General features: G+C 36.7%; 1 protein-coding gene across 1 annotated transcript in view; it reads left to right on the top strand.

Moving 5' to 3' along the window:
* The window catches only part of EMB (embigin), a 29,275-nt gene extending 22,506 nt beyond the window's left edge, over window positions 1-6,769 (top strand). Inside the window, exons 6-9 of the mRNA XM_081090604.1 lie at window positions 682-961; window positions 1,753-1,786; window positions 4,762-4,816; window positions 5,395-6,769. Of these exons, the coding sequence (XP_080946730.1) occupies window positions 682-961; window positions 1,753-1,786; window positions 4,762-4,816; window positions 5,395-5,412 (387 nt within the window). The 3' untranslated portion in view covers window positions 5,413-6,769. The remainder of the gene's footprint in view (window positions 1-681; window positions 962-1,752; window positions 1,787-4,761; window positions 4,817-5,394) is intronic.
* The last annotated feature ends 7,807 nt before the right edge of the window (window positions 6,770-14,576 follow it).

Raw genomic sequence — 14,576 nt, 5'->3', positions numbered from 1 at the left:
TAGCATGACTCTTGAGTGGCTGGGAAAATCCAGTGAATATCAGGAGAGAGAGAGAGAGAGAGAGAGAGAGAGAGAGAGAGAGAGAGAGAGAGAAAGAAAGAAAGAAATTCAGATATGAAAGGACAGAGAGTGCCCACACCACCACGTATGCCAGCCTCACCGGGGATGTCCACCCATCCTTCCACATCATCTTTCAGGATGGAAGATTTCATCTCCCGTCCCTGTCAGAGGAACTCCCAATCTCCAGAGCCAGTGATCTTCCTTTATAGGAACGATCAGATTTAGCGGCTTCATTCATTTAATAGTTGGTTGACTGTATTCCTGTGCTTGTGAAGGGAAAGTTCTTTGAACAGCTAGTCGGGAATTAGAATGTGAAATCCAGCTGGCTGTTAATTCTCATATAATATTTACCCATGATGACCTGTGTGCTGTGGTTTCATTCAGTGGTAAGTACTGACAGCAAAGTATACTTCTCCTTTGCTTATTACCTCTTGGAGATCAAACTCTGGTGAGATGAGCTGTTATTAGTATGTATAACTTCTCACAAGTTTTAACATGCCTTTCTCTGATAAGTGGTTCTCTTGGCCTTATCTTATAGCTTTTGCTCAAAACTAGATCATTTAGAACATGTCGCTTGCATGCAATATGATAGGAATGGATTTTAATGTCTCTTTATATTAGGTCCCTCTTGATGTTCAAATGAGCGATAAGTATGTGATCAGTGGAACAAATGCTAATGAAACAAGGCTCAAGATAATGCACCTTTCAGAGGAAGATCAGGGAGCTTACTGGTGCCATGCAATATTCCAATTAGGCGAGAGTGAAGACCACATTGAACTTGTCGTGCTGACTTATTTGGTGCCCCTCAAACCATTTCTTGCAATAGCTGCTGAGGTTGTTCTTTTAGTGGCTATTATTCTGCTTTGTGAAGTGTACACCAAAAAGAAAAAGAACCGCCCAGGTAGGAGTTATTTTTTTAGATAACGTTCTCAAGTTATGACTTAACATATTATAGGGGCTTCAGAGTTTTGGGGAAACATCTAGTTTTTGTTACCTGGAATGATATTTATGTTAAAATCAGTGGTGACAGTGAGCTATGAGCTTGTATTGATGATCTTCCTGTTTCAATTTACTAAACTATTGTAGTACTAAAATATATATTTTCCACCATTTTCTTTGGTGTTACTGGTACCTACGTATCAATTAGGTAGTATGTGCTTTGGTCCTGGAATATTGGGAAATTCTGTGATAGCACAATAGAAAAGATTTCAAAGACAAATAATTGCTTTTTCATTTAGATAACTCACTTAAAATATTTGATCAAACATTTTAGAGTTCTCATATAGAGACTAGGTCCTGTCAGTTTCCTAGTTTGGTAGCCTATACCTGATGGATTATGGGTTGAGAAACCAATGTTCTTCCCGTAAGATAATTTATCTTAAATTTTGTATTCTTTCCTGATTTTGTACTAAAACTTTAATAACGTAAATAAATTTGTAATTAATCTATCAATCAGTCCTGTTTGGAGAATTTGAAGCTCTGGTCTAGACTATGCTTGATAGAAATTTTAGGTACAAGAGGAGGACAGGCTGGAGGTGCGGCTGCCTAAGGTCGCTCATCTCTCTTTCATTCCAAAGAGGGGACATAGCACAGTGCATTCTTAACTGGGGGTGGGGGGGTTGAATTAAACATACATGCTCCATAAGAATAATAAACCAATCTTAACATGCATATTCTTCTTTTGTCACACAGATGATGGGAAAGAATTTGAACAAATTGAACAGCTGTAAGTAGTATTTTTTATAAATTTTCACTTGAGTGAAATACAGATAAATATGAAATAGAATAAATGCTTACAGTTAGGCGAAAATCACGCGTATATTATGTATGCTACTCGCTGTATGTGTCCGTGTTGTAGTGACCATCTGGAGTTTGCCTGCCCACATTGGAATCCTGTTTTCTCCTGGAAAAGTGGGTTTGGTGGTAGTACCTACAACATAGGGCTGTTGGGCTAAATGATATGCTATGTGTAAAAGGGCCTGGTGTGGGCTATGAACACCTAGCGAGGGTGTTCAGTGACCATAAGGCAGTATTATTTGTGTGAAGCACTGAGTCTCAAACCCGGCTATATTTTTGATCACTTAGGATGGATGCTCCTTAAAAATGCAGTTACTCAGACCTTACTGGATCTCCGGATCAGAACCTCTGGGATTGGTGCCTGGGCTTCCGTCTTTCTTTAACATGTCAATCACTGATGCTGATTCCCTGTCGGGTGGAAAATGACTAGCCTGGGATTCTGTCAGTCACTATTTTGAAAGCACACAAATTGTGCGCTAGTTCTCATACAGCTCACTTTGTGGAGAGTTGAGCATGCGGAGGGTTGGGGAGGAGGTTACCAGGGGTAAAGTTTTCTGTGCTAAAGCTGGGAGCTTCAAGTTCCTCCAAACCAGATAACTGAGTGTAGAGTCCAGTGACGGAGGAGGCCAAGATTGGGATTAAAATCTTTAGCAACTTCGTTTTATAACTGGAAGCTAGTACCTCTTACTCCCCTCATCGTTTTCATCCATCCCCCCCTTCCCATTGGCAACCATCAGTTTGTTCTCTGTCTCTATGAGTCTGTTTCTTCATTGGTTTTCGTTTTTTGTTTCTTTAGACTCCACATTTAAGTGAAATCATATGGTATTTGTCTTTCTCTGTCTGATTTATTTCACTTAACATAATACCCTCTAGGTCCATACATAAGCCACAGGATGTAATGTACAGCATAGGGAAAGTAGTCAACAATATTGTAATAATTTTGTATGATGATAGATGACTACTAGACTTATTGTGGTGGTCACATTGCAAGGTATGTAAATGTTGAATCACTATGTTGAGACTATTATAATATTGTATGCCAACGATACTTCAAAAAAGATCTCAGTAACAGAGCTAGGGATTGGGGACCAGAAAATAAGACCAGATGAAAGCAGCCAAGAGAAACCTAAGAAATTGGAAGCCTGAGCAAATGTTACCAACAAAAAATTGCCTTTAAAGTTTATCTTTATCAGTCAACAGGAGCTCTGAGGTGTGAGTGCAGTAGCCACTCTTAAAGAATGGGGCAGGCTATACGGCTATCATTCAGATATTTGTAGGTGCTATGCAAAATAGTTATTTTAATCAGTTCACATGTGGAAGATAAAATAAACCAATACATATGAGCTTATAAATTAAGGGCATAAAATCATTATATAGGAGTCCCATAACCACAGATAGGAATACAACGGTGTTGCCTTAGAATCACAGACTCTCGTGGCTGGGAGAGAATTAATTGTCCCTCGTTCTGGAGAACTTGAACATCTTACTTATACTAATTTGAACTTTGCATTTTTCTGGCTCCAATGTGTGGAATCTCTTTCTTATACTTAAAGTCATATACAATTCATGACAGATATTTGAAACGTTACAACCTTGCCCAGTTCTTTGGTTCCCCCAGCTCAGTCTCCCCATTGTTTCCACCCATTCCCTTGCAGTGACAGTAGGAGGCTGCTGGGGTCTCAGCACATTCTGGTTGGCATAGGACACTCTGAAAGGATGCTGTCAGAACCCATGGAACTGACGACCAATTCTTCATAATTTAATTTTCACTTATGTAGCCTACCCTATTGAAAAAAATACTTTAAAAGTATTTTTTCTAGAATATCTTGGCAATGTCAAATTGATTCAGTCTCTAGTGCAATGCATTAACTTCCTACCCTTTGAAAACTGGGATATTGTACATCATTTTCTCCATCCCATACTGCTCCACGGAGATCACTGACAGCATTTTATTTTCCTCATCTTTAGGTTATAGCTGTAGCTTTAGATTTCATTCCAGTGTCAGGGGCACTTGAAGTCATTTAGACCTACCTTTTCCCAATGCTCTTTTAGAATGTATTAGCTAGGAGATACATTTTTCTTGACAGAGAACAAATATTATGTATCAATATATTTTATGTATAATGTGTATATATATGTGTGTGTTCACTTAGATGCCAGTTATTCACAGTGTATTGGTGAAAATGATTTTTTAGAATAGTATAAACATGCAACATCAAAACAGGCTAGTTTTAGTGCTCATTCACATAGTCCAATGAGGAGCGCACTCAGCATCTAATCCACTCAGATATTTAATCCACACAATCTCACTTAACTGTCCTTGCCCCCAGATTTCAACATAATTGATTTGATGATTGAATTTATTCTCTGGTATTAATGGCTTGATGAGCTCAAAGCTTCCTAAAAGACCTAGAAGGGGATTCATTACATACCCTTGTTATATAGTTTAGCCACTCTTGTCTTCAGAATCTGAAGCCCAGACATGTATTCTTGCTCTGATGCATTTTGGGTAGATAAAAAACCATGTTCATCCTCTAATTCAGTGCAATAAACTTGTCAAAGTACAGCCCCTATAACTCATATATTGGCTGAGCTCCTGATTGGCTATTACCTTGCATTTGTCAAAACAACACATACATTACAGCCATCTACCCAAGCCCCCACACATGCTTAGGGGGAAGCAATTCTCCCTTTGAATAAAATAGACAGGCCTTTGCCACTGTCACCTGCAGCAACATAATCAATGACATAAAAAATTAACATTATGAGTAAAACATTTTTAAGAGTAAATTCTGTCTGTACTTACTGTTCACATTAACCTGATAGTCATGATGTAGATGGTTACTGACTTAATTTTATGTAGTGTAAACATCTAGTGACTTTCTTTCTTTATTTTCAATACAGGAAATCAGATGATAGCAATGGTATAGAAAATAATGTCCCCAGGTACAGAAAAAATGTAAGTTACTTCTAAATGCTATTCCAAATAAAAGGTAAAATCCAATAGACATAGGCTGTCTATTAACCCAGCTACTTTTTAAAAAAAGTTTCATTAAAGACCTAGTCAATCACAATGTGCGTGGGTCTGCTTGTTTACAATATTATGAGAGAAAACAGAGTTATACAAAAATAAATGACATATTTTTCCCACCAGGGAACCAATATAAAAGTAAAGCTATTGTACTGCCTACATATATGTGTGTGTTTTTCTTTTGTCACCATGGGCTACTTTCTTTTACAACTCTTCATGTAGTCTTATTTTTTTTCCTGTCTCAATTTTTCTGGATTGTCCTATTTTATTCTGACATATTCCATCTTTTTGGTTAATATTAGCTTATTTTCTTTACTGATTAGAATAAAAATTTTCATAGTTTGTCAGCATTTTTCTCCTGAGTAGTGAGAATAGGAACTGCCGGGTTTGGCAATAGGTTGGATCACCCCTTCCCAGCAAGTTTTGCTTTGCTGAAGTGATGATAAGCCATTATAGAGTAACCAGGACATGCTAATTAAGTTTCATTATGTTTTTATTTAACTCAGGAATCTGTGGGCCAATGAATGAGAAGCCTCATGCCAAGACTCATGGGAAGATGTACAAAGAGTTTGTATTTCTGCCTTGTTTATGCTTCCTGTTAAGAACATTGGAGTTTTTATTTTTAAAAGAATAAAAAGTTCAAGCAACATATTCAGTAATAGCTTTGTAAATAACAGATACTATCTCAGATCTAAAGATATTTTCAATCTGTAATTTGTTTACATAAAAGCAAAGTAAATTGTATTAAATATGTTCTTTGCGCTATAACCCAGGATAATGAATCTTATCCTGGTCCTCCAGGGACACACAGAACAGACACCAGCTAATGTCACTCAAGACCTGTTAATAACCAAAGAATTCATTTAAAAGGAAGCCTTTGCCATTTGTCTTGAAAAGTATTTTCCCCCAATCGTGCTTACTATGTATAAAACTATTTGTAATGATATTCGTCTGACGTTCATCCTTCTTTCATATTGAAAAAAAAAGTATGTCTTTACTAGAAAATGAATACTTTCTGCCTTTGCTATTGATGGTTACTTGCTACAATCACCACAGGAAAAACATAATTTTCCTCCAGAATTATCAGTTGAAGGTCAGTAAATAAAACTGCACTTGCCCCAAAGCTCTGTCCCCACAAAAACACATTTCCCAATCTTTATTCCACCCACCCCTGCCACTGTCCTACAGCAGGCTCAAGTGGCTCTTAGTCCTTACGTAGAACACTTTCTGTGAAGCCACAGATGTTGGGTTTCCTAAGTCCCATCGAGTACTGACGCTGCAGCGTGCAGGGCCATAGGGCCATAGTGCCGGACTGCTACCAGGATGCTTTGTGGAGCACAGTTCCCTGGGAGCTTTGGCTTCATACCTGGTTTTCTGTTGTCCATGGCTGGCTAAACATCTAAAAATACAACCCTCGTCTTTTGTCTGAGACTGGGAAGTGCACAGCACGTCTGTGATGTTGCAAATGCCTCAGGCCTTTTCTTCAAAAATAGACTTAGTTTCCATCGCTTATGTAACTGAGATAGTATTACGAAATCACTCTAACCAAATCAAGTGAAATCTCCACAGACATGACAATTTGTCAATGGCTTCGAATAGAATGTTAAAACTCTACTACAGAATACTGGGTTGGGCTGAAGACAGTAACATGAAACTTCCTTGCTGGTGGTGCGTCCACTGTCCCACTGCGCACAGTGATCAGAACAGTCAGAGGCAAAGAGGGAAGTTTGGGATGGTGTCAAGAGAACCCACAATTCTTGGTGGCAAGGGGATCTGAATTTGGAGAGGAGGAGTTCAATGAGTTAAAAAAAAAAAACTTTATGGAAACTTATACTATGTGCTGGCTGAGAGAACTATAATAAAATTCTGAGAGTGAAATCTATATTTTATATGGCATCCTAACTAATGTTTAAAATATTACTAGTATGAGAAATATACATAAAGTAATAACTTGGACTTTCTCATTATTCTGTTGTAGTAGTATTTTGTGTAGAGCATGTTAATGCAGCATACAAGTTTTGTTGAACAAGAGAATATATCCCTTAAATCAGTGGTTCTCAACCTTCCTAATGCCGCGACCCTTTAATACAGTTCCTCATGTTGTGGTGACCCCCAATTTCATTGTTACAAATTGAACATAATTAAAGCATAGTGATTAATCACAAAAACAATATGTAATTAAATATGTGTTTTCCGATGGTCTTAGGTGACCCCTGTGAAAGGGTCGTTTGACCCCCAAAGGGGTCGTGACCCACAGGTTGAGAACCGCTGCCTTAAATAATGACAGCTATTATTTTATTCTTGAACCATAAGCCATGCTTTTCTTTCATTTATTAATTTGATAACAATCTTGGGTGATATCTACATGATAACAGAGAGCCAATCAGTTCACTTAATTAATCTAAACAATTTGAATTCAGTGGGAAATTAGACCTGTTATTTGACTGAGTCCAATTCAAAACAGTATTTATGTGCCTGGGTATGTAGAAACCAAAAACAGTTTGCAGCTCATCCTAACATTTTGCTACTACTATTAGGCTAAAATACATTTCCAGCAAGACAAATTGCTGCCCCAAGGTAAAATGATCTGAAATAGTTATATAGTGAATTGAATTTTTAAGTGGCAGTGCTTGCTATTTTTCTAAGCAATGATACTTTATTTTAGTAACTTTAAGCAGAAAAAGTACTCAGAAAGTTAAAGTTGAAGTCTGGCTTTTCAGAGTCCCTCTGAAGGACTTCCTAAAAATTCCTTCGCCAATGTTAGATTAAAAATGAAATGCTTCCATTAACTAACCTCGTGGAGATAATAAATGGATGAACTCATAATGACCAACTGTAAACTGAAAGTACTCAGTGAGCAGAAAAGCTGAAGTAGGAAAACCTCTGCACATTTATGTATTAGATGGAAAATGCTTTTAATCGCTCCAGTTACCAGGGGTGTGCAGTATACTAAGTAGCTTTAATGTCTTAAAATGCTCAGATACTTCCCTATGAGCTTGTGCTCTAACGTAAATCTTCTCCTTCGTAGACTTCCTCTTTTTCTCAGTATCCAGTTACTTAGGGCAAAACCTAGAACTAATTGTAAGTTTTCTCCCCCTCCCCTGTTAACTAGAATATGTGAGTCATGAATCTTTCTTCCCTTTTCTTTCTAACAACACATTAAGCCCAGATTGTCTCCCTACCTCACTCTATCCAGCTGCAACAGCTAAAGTCTTGATTTTCCTACCTCATTCTTAGCCTCTATTCATCCATTTTTTGCATAGCTGCCAAAATGATCTTTCTAAAACACAGCTCTCACTATGTGGCAGCGTCTATATCAAACCGCTGCAGGCTCACCTTTGCCATTTATTAATATTGCTGTTTTCCAACTTCCTAATCTCTCTCCAATGTCTTGACTTAGCTTTTACATAAAAAGATTGGGTTCAGAGTTCTTGAAAGTGGCCGTGTAGGCAAATGTGGTACTTGAATCCTTCCACAACCATATCAAAACTACAACTAAACTACTGAACATCCAGTATTCAGAACCGCCTGAAATCTAACTGAAAGGATGTCGTACAGCTAAGGCCATAAACAAGAAGCCACATTGAGACTGACAGGAGGGGCAGAGACATGGAACCAGCTGGTCCCACACCCATGTGTGGTGGATAAAAACCAAGAGGTGCCCCCGGAGGAGCTAGTGACCTCAGCCTCACACCAGGCATCCCAGCCCAGGGTTCCAGAGCCAAGAAGAGAAGTCCCCATAACTTCTGGCTGTAAATTCCAGCAAAAATTGAGGCTGAGTGAGACATAAGGCTGGTGGAGCCCAGGCAATTCATCTTCAAGTGCCTGAGCGCAGACTAATTCTGACTCACTCCCTCTGACCTCTGGCACTAGGATAGCAGCTTGGAAATCACCAGGGACACCAGGGGAAGAGCTGAATTGTCTGGCATCATTGCAAGAGTTGGGAGAGTGGGGCAGCTTTCTGCCAGACATAAGTGCTGGCCAAGGCCACTGTTCCTTTTCTGAGGCTCCAGCCCCACCCCACAGAGCTGGCAGGCAAAATTAATACTAAATATTTTAACAGAGATAAGCAAGCTTGTATAACTTTAAGTTTTGCTTCTATTACTTTTAAAAACACATAGTAATAAAATAAAAAGTCCTGTTCCTCTATTTTTCCATGGACAGTACAAATCTTAATCTTATCCATCCCTTTGTGAGCTAATGTATAGATTTTCATTAAATATAAAAAGTTGGAGCACTGTACTCCTTTGCGTGGTACTGCTGGCCAGTGTTAATATTTGTGCCCACTCCACTGGGTTTCTCATTCCTCCTCACCATCAATACCTTATAGTATCTTAGAATATCATAGAATCCATTTCGAAATTTAATCTTAAACGAAGCAATTTTTTTTTTAGAAAGTGTTAATTTTTCAGTTTCGATCACTGAAAGGTTGTCTTTAAATCAAATTCACCAAAATAAAGAAATGTCATTTCTGCCCCCTTATTCCCTGGGCCTTCATCTTTGAGGCATTTAGATTTATACAGAATGATTTACTGAATGTCTACTATACTTCTTTGTAAAAAATGAACAACTCTAATTGAACAAACTATGCAATGAATTAGGGACTTACTGGTATCAGCATTGTTCATCTTTAGGTGGGAATAAACTCAATATGTGTTCAACTATTAATTAAAAGTCACAGTGCCCTAGCTGGTTTGGCTCAGTGGATAGAGCATCGGCCTGCGGACTGAAGGGTCCCGAGTTCGATTCCAGTCAAGGGCACATGCCTGGGTTGCAGGCTCAGTCCCCAGTAGGGGTCGTGCAGGAGGCAGCTGATCAATGATTCTCTCTCATCATTGATTTTTTTCCTCTCTCTCTCCCTCTCCCTTCCTCTCTGAAATCAATAAAAACATATTAAAAAAAAAAAGTCATAGTGACCTACCTAAGCATGCTCTGAACTACTATTCATTGAATAAATGAAAAATAAAGAAATGACTCAATTATTTTGGAATCTCAAATTATACATAGTTATGCAATATCTATTTTGATTTTTATTAATTAAGTGTGAATTTATTCTACTCTAGTATAGATTAGAACACTGAATTCTCTGTGCATTTCTCGCATATGATATTTAGGAATGAAGGTCAGTTCCATGCCGTTTTTTTTAACTGAGTCCTTTATTGAGTATATATAAAATTATTAAATAATAACTAACATGTCTTGAGTGCTTAGCATGTGACCAGCACTGTGCTAAATGTTTTGAAATGTGTTATCTCATTTAACCTCTACATCATCTTATGCATAGGAACTATTATCACCTACTTTTACATAGATGAGGAAATTGAAGCTTTAAGAGAGTAAGCCTTAGCCAGTTTGGCTCAATGGATAGAGCATTGACCTGCGGACTCAAGGATCCCAGGTCCCATTCCAGTCAAGGGCACATGCCCAGGATGTGGGTTCAATCCCCAGTGGGGAGCATGCAGAAGCCAGCCAATCAGTGATTTTCTCTCATCACTGATGTTTCTATCTTTCTCTCCCTCTTCCTTCCTCCCTGAAATTAATAAAAATATATTTTTAAAAGGTGTTTGGAGCTGGGACTGAAATCCAAGGAGGCCTCCTCAAGAGTCTAGGTTTAACAACCACGCTGAAGAGCTTTGGCTTGCTACTTACATTTCTTAGAAAATGAGGCCCTTGTCTATCAACTATTTTTTTAAGTGTTTTTTTTATAGATTTTTTTAAAGGAGAGAGAAACATGAATGAGAGAGAAACAATGATCAGCTGCCTCCTGAACACCCCCTACTGGGGTTGAAGCCCACAACCCCCACAACCCCGGGCATGTGCCCTGACCAGGAATCAAACTAGCAACCTCTTAGTGCACATCTAACTGAGCCACACTGGCCAGGGCTCAACTATCTTTTTTATGTACTTTTTAAAAAAGTCAGTTAAAAAAAAGTTCCATAATCTTATCCTTAAGGCTCCTAGGACCTATGCTGTGACATATTCATGCCCCTGCAGTGGTGCTGGGGATCAAAACACTGTTGTTTATTTTGGGAGTCTTTCCCACCACCCCAATTTTACTTCTCAATAGCTAATGTTACCATAAAATGGATCTCCCAAATCCTGAGAATGAAAGAAGGTGCTATCTGTAATTTTAACAGGACCAGAGACAGGAAACAGACTGGGTGGTCTCATTTTCAGCCTGCAGGGAAGAGCTAAGTGTTTTACTGATGTTCTGGCCCAGGCACAGCAGTCACATCAGCAGCGTTAAGTGTGGATGATAAACATAAGTTCACTTATTTCAGGGAAAGAACTATCATTATCGAATGGCATGTCATTCTCACCACTGAGAAGTGTCTATAATGAGGTAATTTTGATTTAGGTAATTAAAGGTTTATTACTTTCCAAAAATAATTTAAAATTTATTAGCATTCAAAAGTATGATTTAAAAGTGGTAAGAGAAACTAGGAAAGGAAGCCATATTTTTTGATTGCCTATGAAGTGAACTGGACAATTCTTTGGAGTTGTTTATTTTCATGGTTAATGTGCCTTGATAATACTATGTGTGATTCTCAATGAATCAGAAATGCCTGATTATGCCTTTGCAATAAAATTTACTTATGAAATCAGTGACCGCTCATGAATAATGTTGTCAAAATTACTTTTAATCACATGATTAACCTGTAACATCTATATTTCTTACTCTCTCATTTCCCAAATGGGAAAATGTTAGGGAAATTTGTTTAGGATATTGGCTAAAATCTCCATATTACTTTGATGTGTTATTTATTATCTTTAAGAATTTTTGTTCATATAAAGTAATTCTGTTATTTAATTTGTGATTTATTTCAGAAAATAACTTAGCTTAAGTTCTTATTTTTCTAAAATTCATTTAATAAACAAGTGAATATAAAATTTATTACATATATAATGGACTATAATGAGATTAAGTGTAAAAAATATCACAAAATATTAATTACTTATCTCTTAAGATGTAAATTTGATCATAATCTTTACTGTTTTTTTTTAAATAATCATGGATTTATTATGACATAGTTCCTAATTATAATGTTGTCTTTTTTTAGCATATGTGTTTAAGTTATCACTAATGCCATTCTGTATTATGTAAATAACAGAGAAAATGTCTGTCTTGGAACGTTTTAAAAAACTTTTTGTTGCATATAACTCAAAGAATATATCTAATATGAAATTAAATTCAATAAATTTGGGATGGGTCAGTGGTTGAATATCAACCTATGAAACAGGAGGTCATGGTTGGATTCCCGGTCAGGGTACATGCCGGGGTTGCGGGCTCGATCCCCAGTGTGGGGTGTGCAGAAGGCAGCCAATCAATGATTCCCTCTCATCAGTAATGTTTCTATCACTCTCCCTCTCCCTTTCTCTCTGAAATCAATAAAATATATTTTAAAAAATCAATAAATTTACTCTGAATTAAAAATTTAAGTGAGTATTAGAAAATATATTTTCAATTTAAAAATATTTAAATAATGGTTAAAGTGAATTTAAACGCATAGATAATATAAAATACTAATTTTCTTCTTTGATTATACTCAAAGGAAATTCAAGCTTTTTAAAACAATTCACCCTTCTCAAGCCAACAAAACAGTGTGTCTAGAACTGGGACTGTATTTTGACAGATCAAACAGGAAGTTAGAAAGGAATTTTCAAAACATACCAAACAACATATTATAGGACATTCTAGGAAGCTTAATAATTTAAGAAAAGGAAATAAAAGACTCACAGATTGGAAAGGAAGATAGAAATCTGTACCTATTTGCATATGACATGATGGTCAATAAAACATCCTAAGGAATATACCAAAAACTCCTAGAACTGATAAATGAATTCATTCATGTCTTAAGATCCAAGTAGAACATATACAAATTAATTGCATTTTTATATAAAGCAATGACCACATGAAAACTGAACTTAAGAATAAGATACCATGTATAATCTCTCAAAAAAAAAATAAAACTCTTAGGTATAAATCTAACAAGATATGCACAAGTTATTACTATGCTGAAAATGACAAAACACTAATGAAAGAAATTAGAGCTCTAAATAAATACACATCCCATGTTCATGATTGGAAGATGACAAAGTATAGAGATGTAATACTCCCCAAAGTGATATACAGATTTAATGCAATTATTATAAAAATCCCAGCAAGATTTTTTCTAAAGATAAAAGTTAGATGATTCTAAAATTTATTTGGAAAGATAAAGAAATATAGTAACTAAAACCATTTGAAAAATCAAAATGAAGTAAGAGGAATAACTCATAAATACAGACAACAGTATGGTGATTACCAGAGGGAAAGGGGGAATCAATGGTGATGGAAGGAGGCTTGACTTGGGGTGGTGAACACACAATACAATATATAGATACTGTGTTATAGAATTGTATACCTGAAACCTATATAATTTTATTAACCAATGCCACCCTAATAAATTCAATAAAAAGAATGTACCACATTAAAAGAGATTGAGAATGTCTACTTCCCTTAATTTTTGTTTATAAAAGATGCCCAAAATATATAAAAGTAGAAGAATATTTAAAGAAAAAAGATTTATCATACAGCTACCTTAACCCAGGCTGTGTGGTACTAGCAGATGGACAGATATCCAGAACAATAAAACAGTAAAGAACTCAGAAATAGCTCCATGCAATTACTGCCAAAGAGTCTTTTCAACAACTGTTGCTGGATGAACTGGATACCCCAAAAAATGAACCTGATCTTAAATCTCACATATTTTACAAAAATTATATCAAAATGGATCACAGATTTACTTATAAAGCTTAAAAGTATAAATCTTTCACACCCATGTTCATAGAAGCACTATTTACAATAGCCAAGAGATGAAAACAACCCAAAGGCCCATATAACAGATGAGTGGATAAACAAAATGTGGTACATATATTCACACAATGGCATATTATTCAGCTTTAAAAAGTCCCGTGCTTACAACATGGATGCACCTAGGGGGACAGTATACTATGTGAAATACACCAGTCACCAAACGAAAGCACCCTAGGATTCCTTCTGTGAGTTGTCTAAAGCAGTCAAGCCTGGGAGGAGGTGGAGGAAGGAAGCTGTTGTTTGGTAAGCATAAAGTTTGCAAGATGAAATGTTCTGGGGATTTGTTTTACAATAATGTGAATATATTTAACACCATTGAACCCTATACTTAAAAATGGTTAAGATAGTCAATTTTTTTTTTTTTTACCATGATAAAAAGTGATAGGATAGCCCTGGCTGGTTGCTCAATGGTTAAAGCATCAGCCTGAGGACATAAGGGCTGTGGGTTTGATTCCCAGTCGAGGGCATGTACCTTGACGAGGGGCACAGACCTGGGTTATCTTTGGGACCTAGGGCTTGGTGTCTAGGCATGACATCAAAAGAATAATTCTTAAAAGAAAAAGAAAAGATAAATTATACTTTATTAAAACTAAAAACTTTTAATCTGCAAAAGACCTTAAGAGGATAAAAAGATTAACTACACACTGGAAACAAATATGTGCAAACCACATACCTGACAAAGGACTCATTTAATATATAAAGAACCTCAAAATTCAACAGTAATAACAAAATAAATAATCCAACTAGAAAATGAGCAAAAGACGCAAAGAGACACTCCATCAGAGAGGATATATATAGATGGCAAAGAAGCACATCCCAAGATGCTCAACA

The sequence above is a fragment of the Myotis nattereri genome (assembly GCF_964212035.1).
Source record: "Myotis nattereri genome assembly, chromosome: 4".
In the NCBI taxonomy this organism is placed as follows: domain Eukaryota; kingdom Metazoa; phylum Chordata; class Mammalia; order Chiroptera; family Vespertilionidae; genus Myotis; species Myotis nattereri.
The sequence above is the reverse complement of the archived record's forward strand: the minus strand, read 5'-3'. Positions and strand labels throughout refer to the sequence as shown.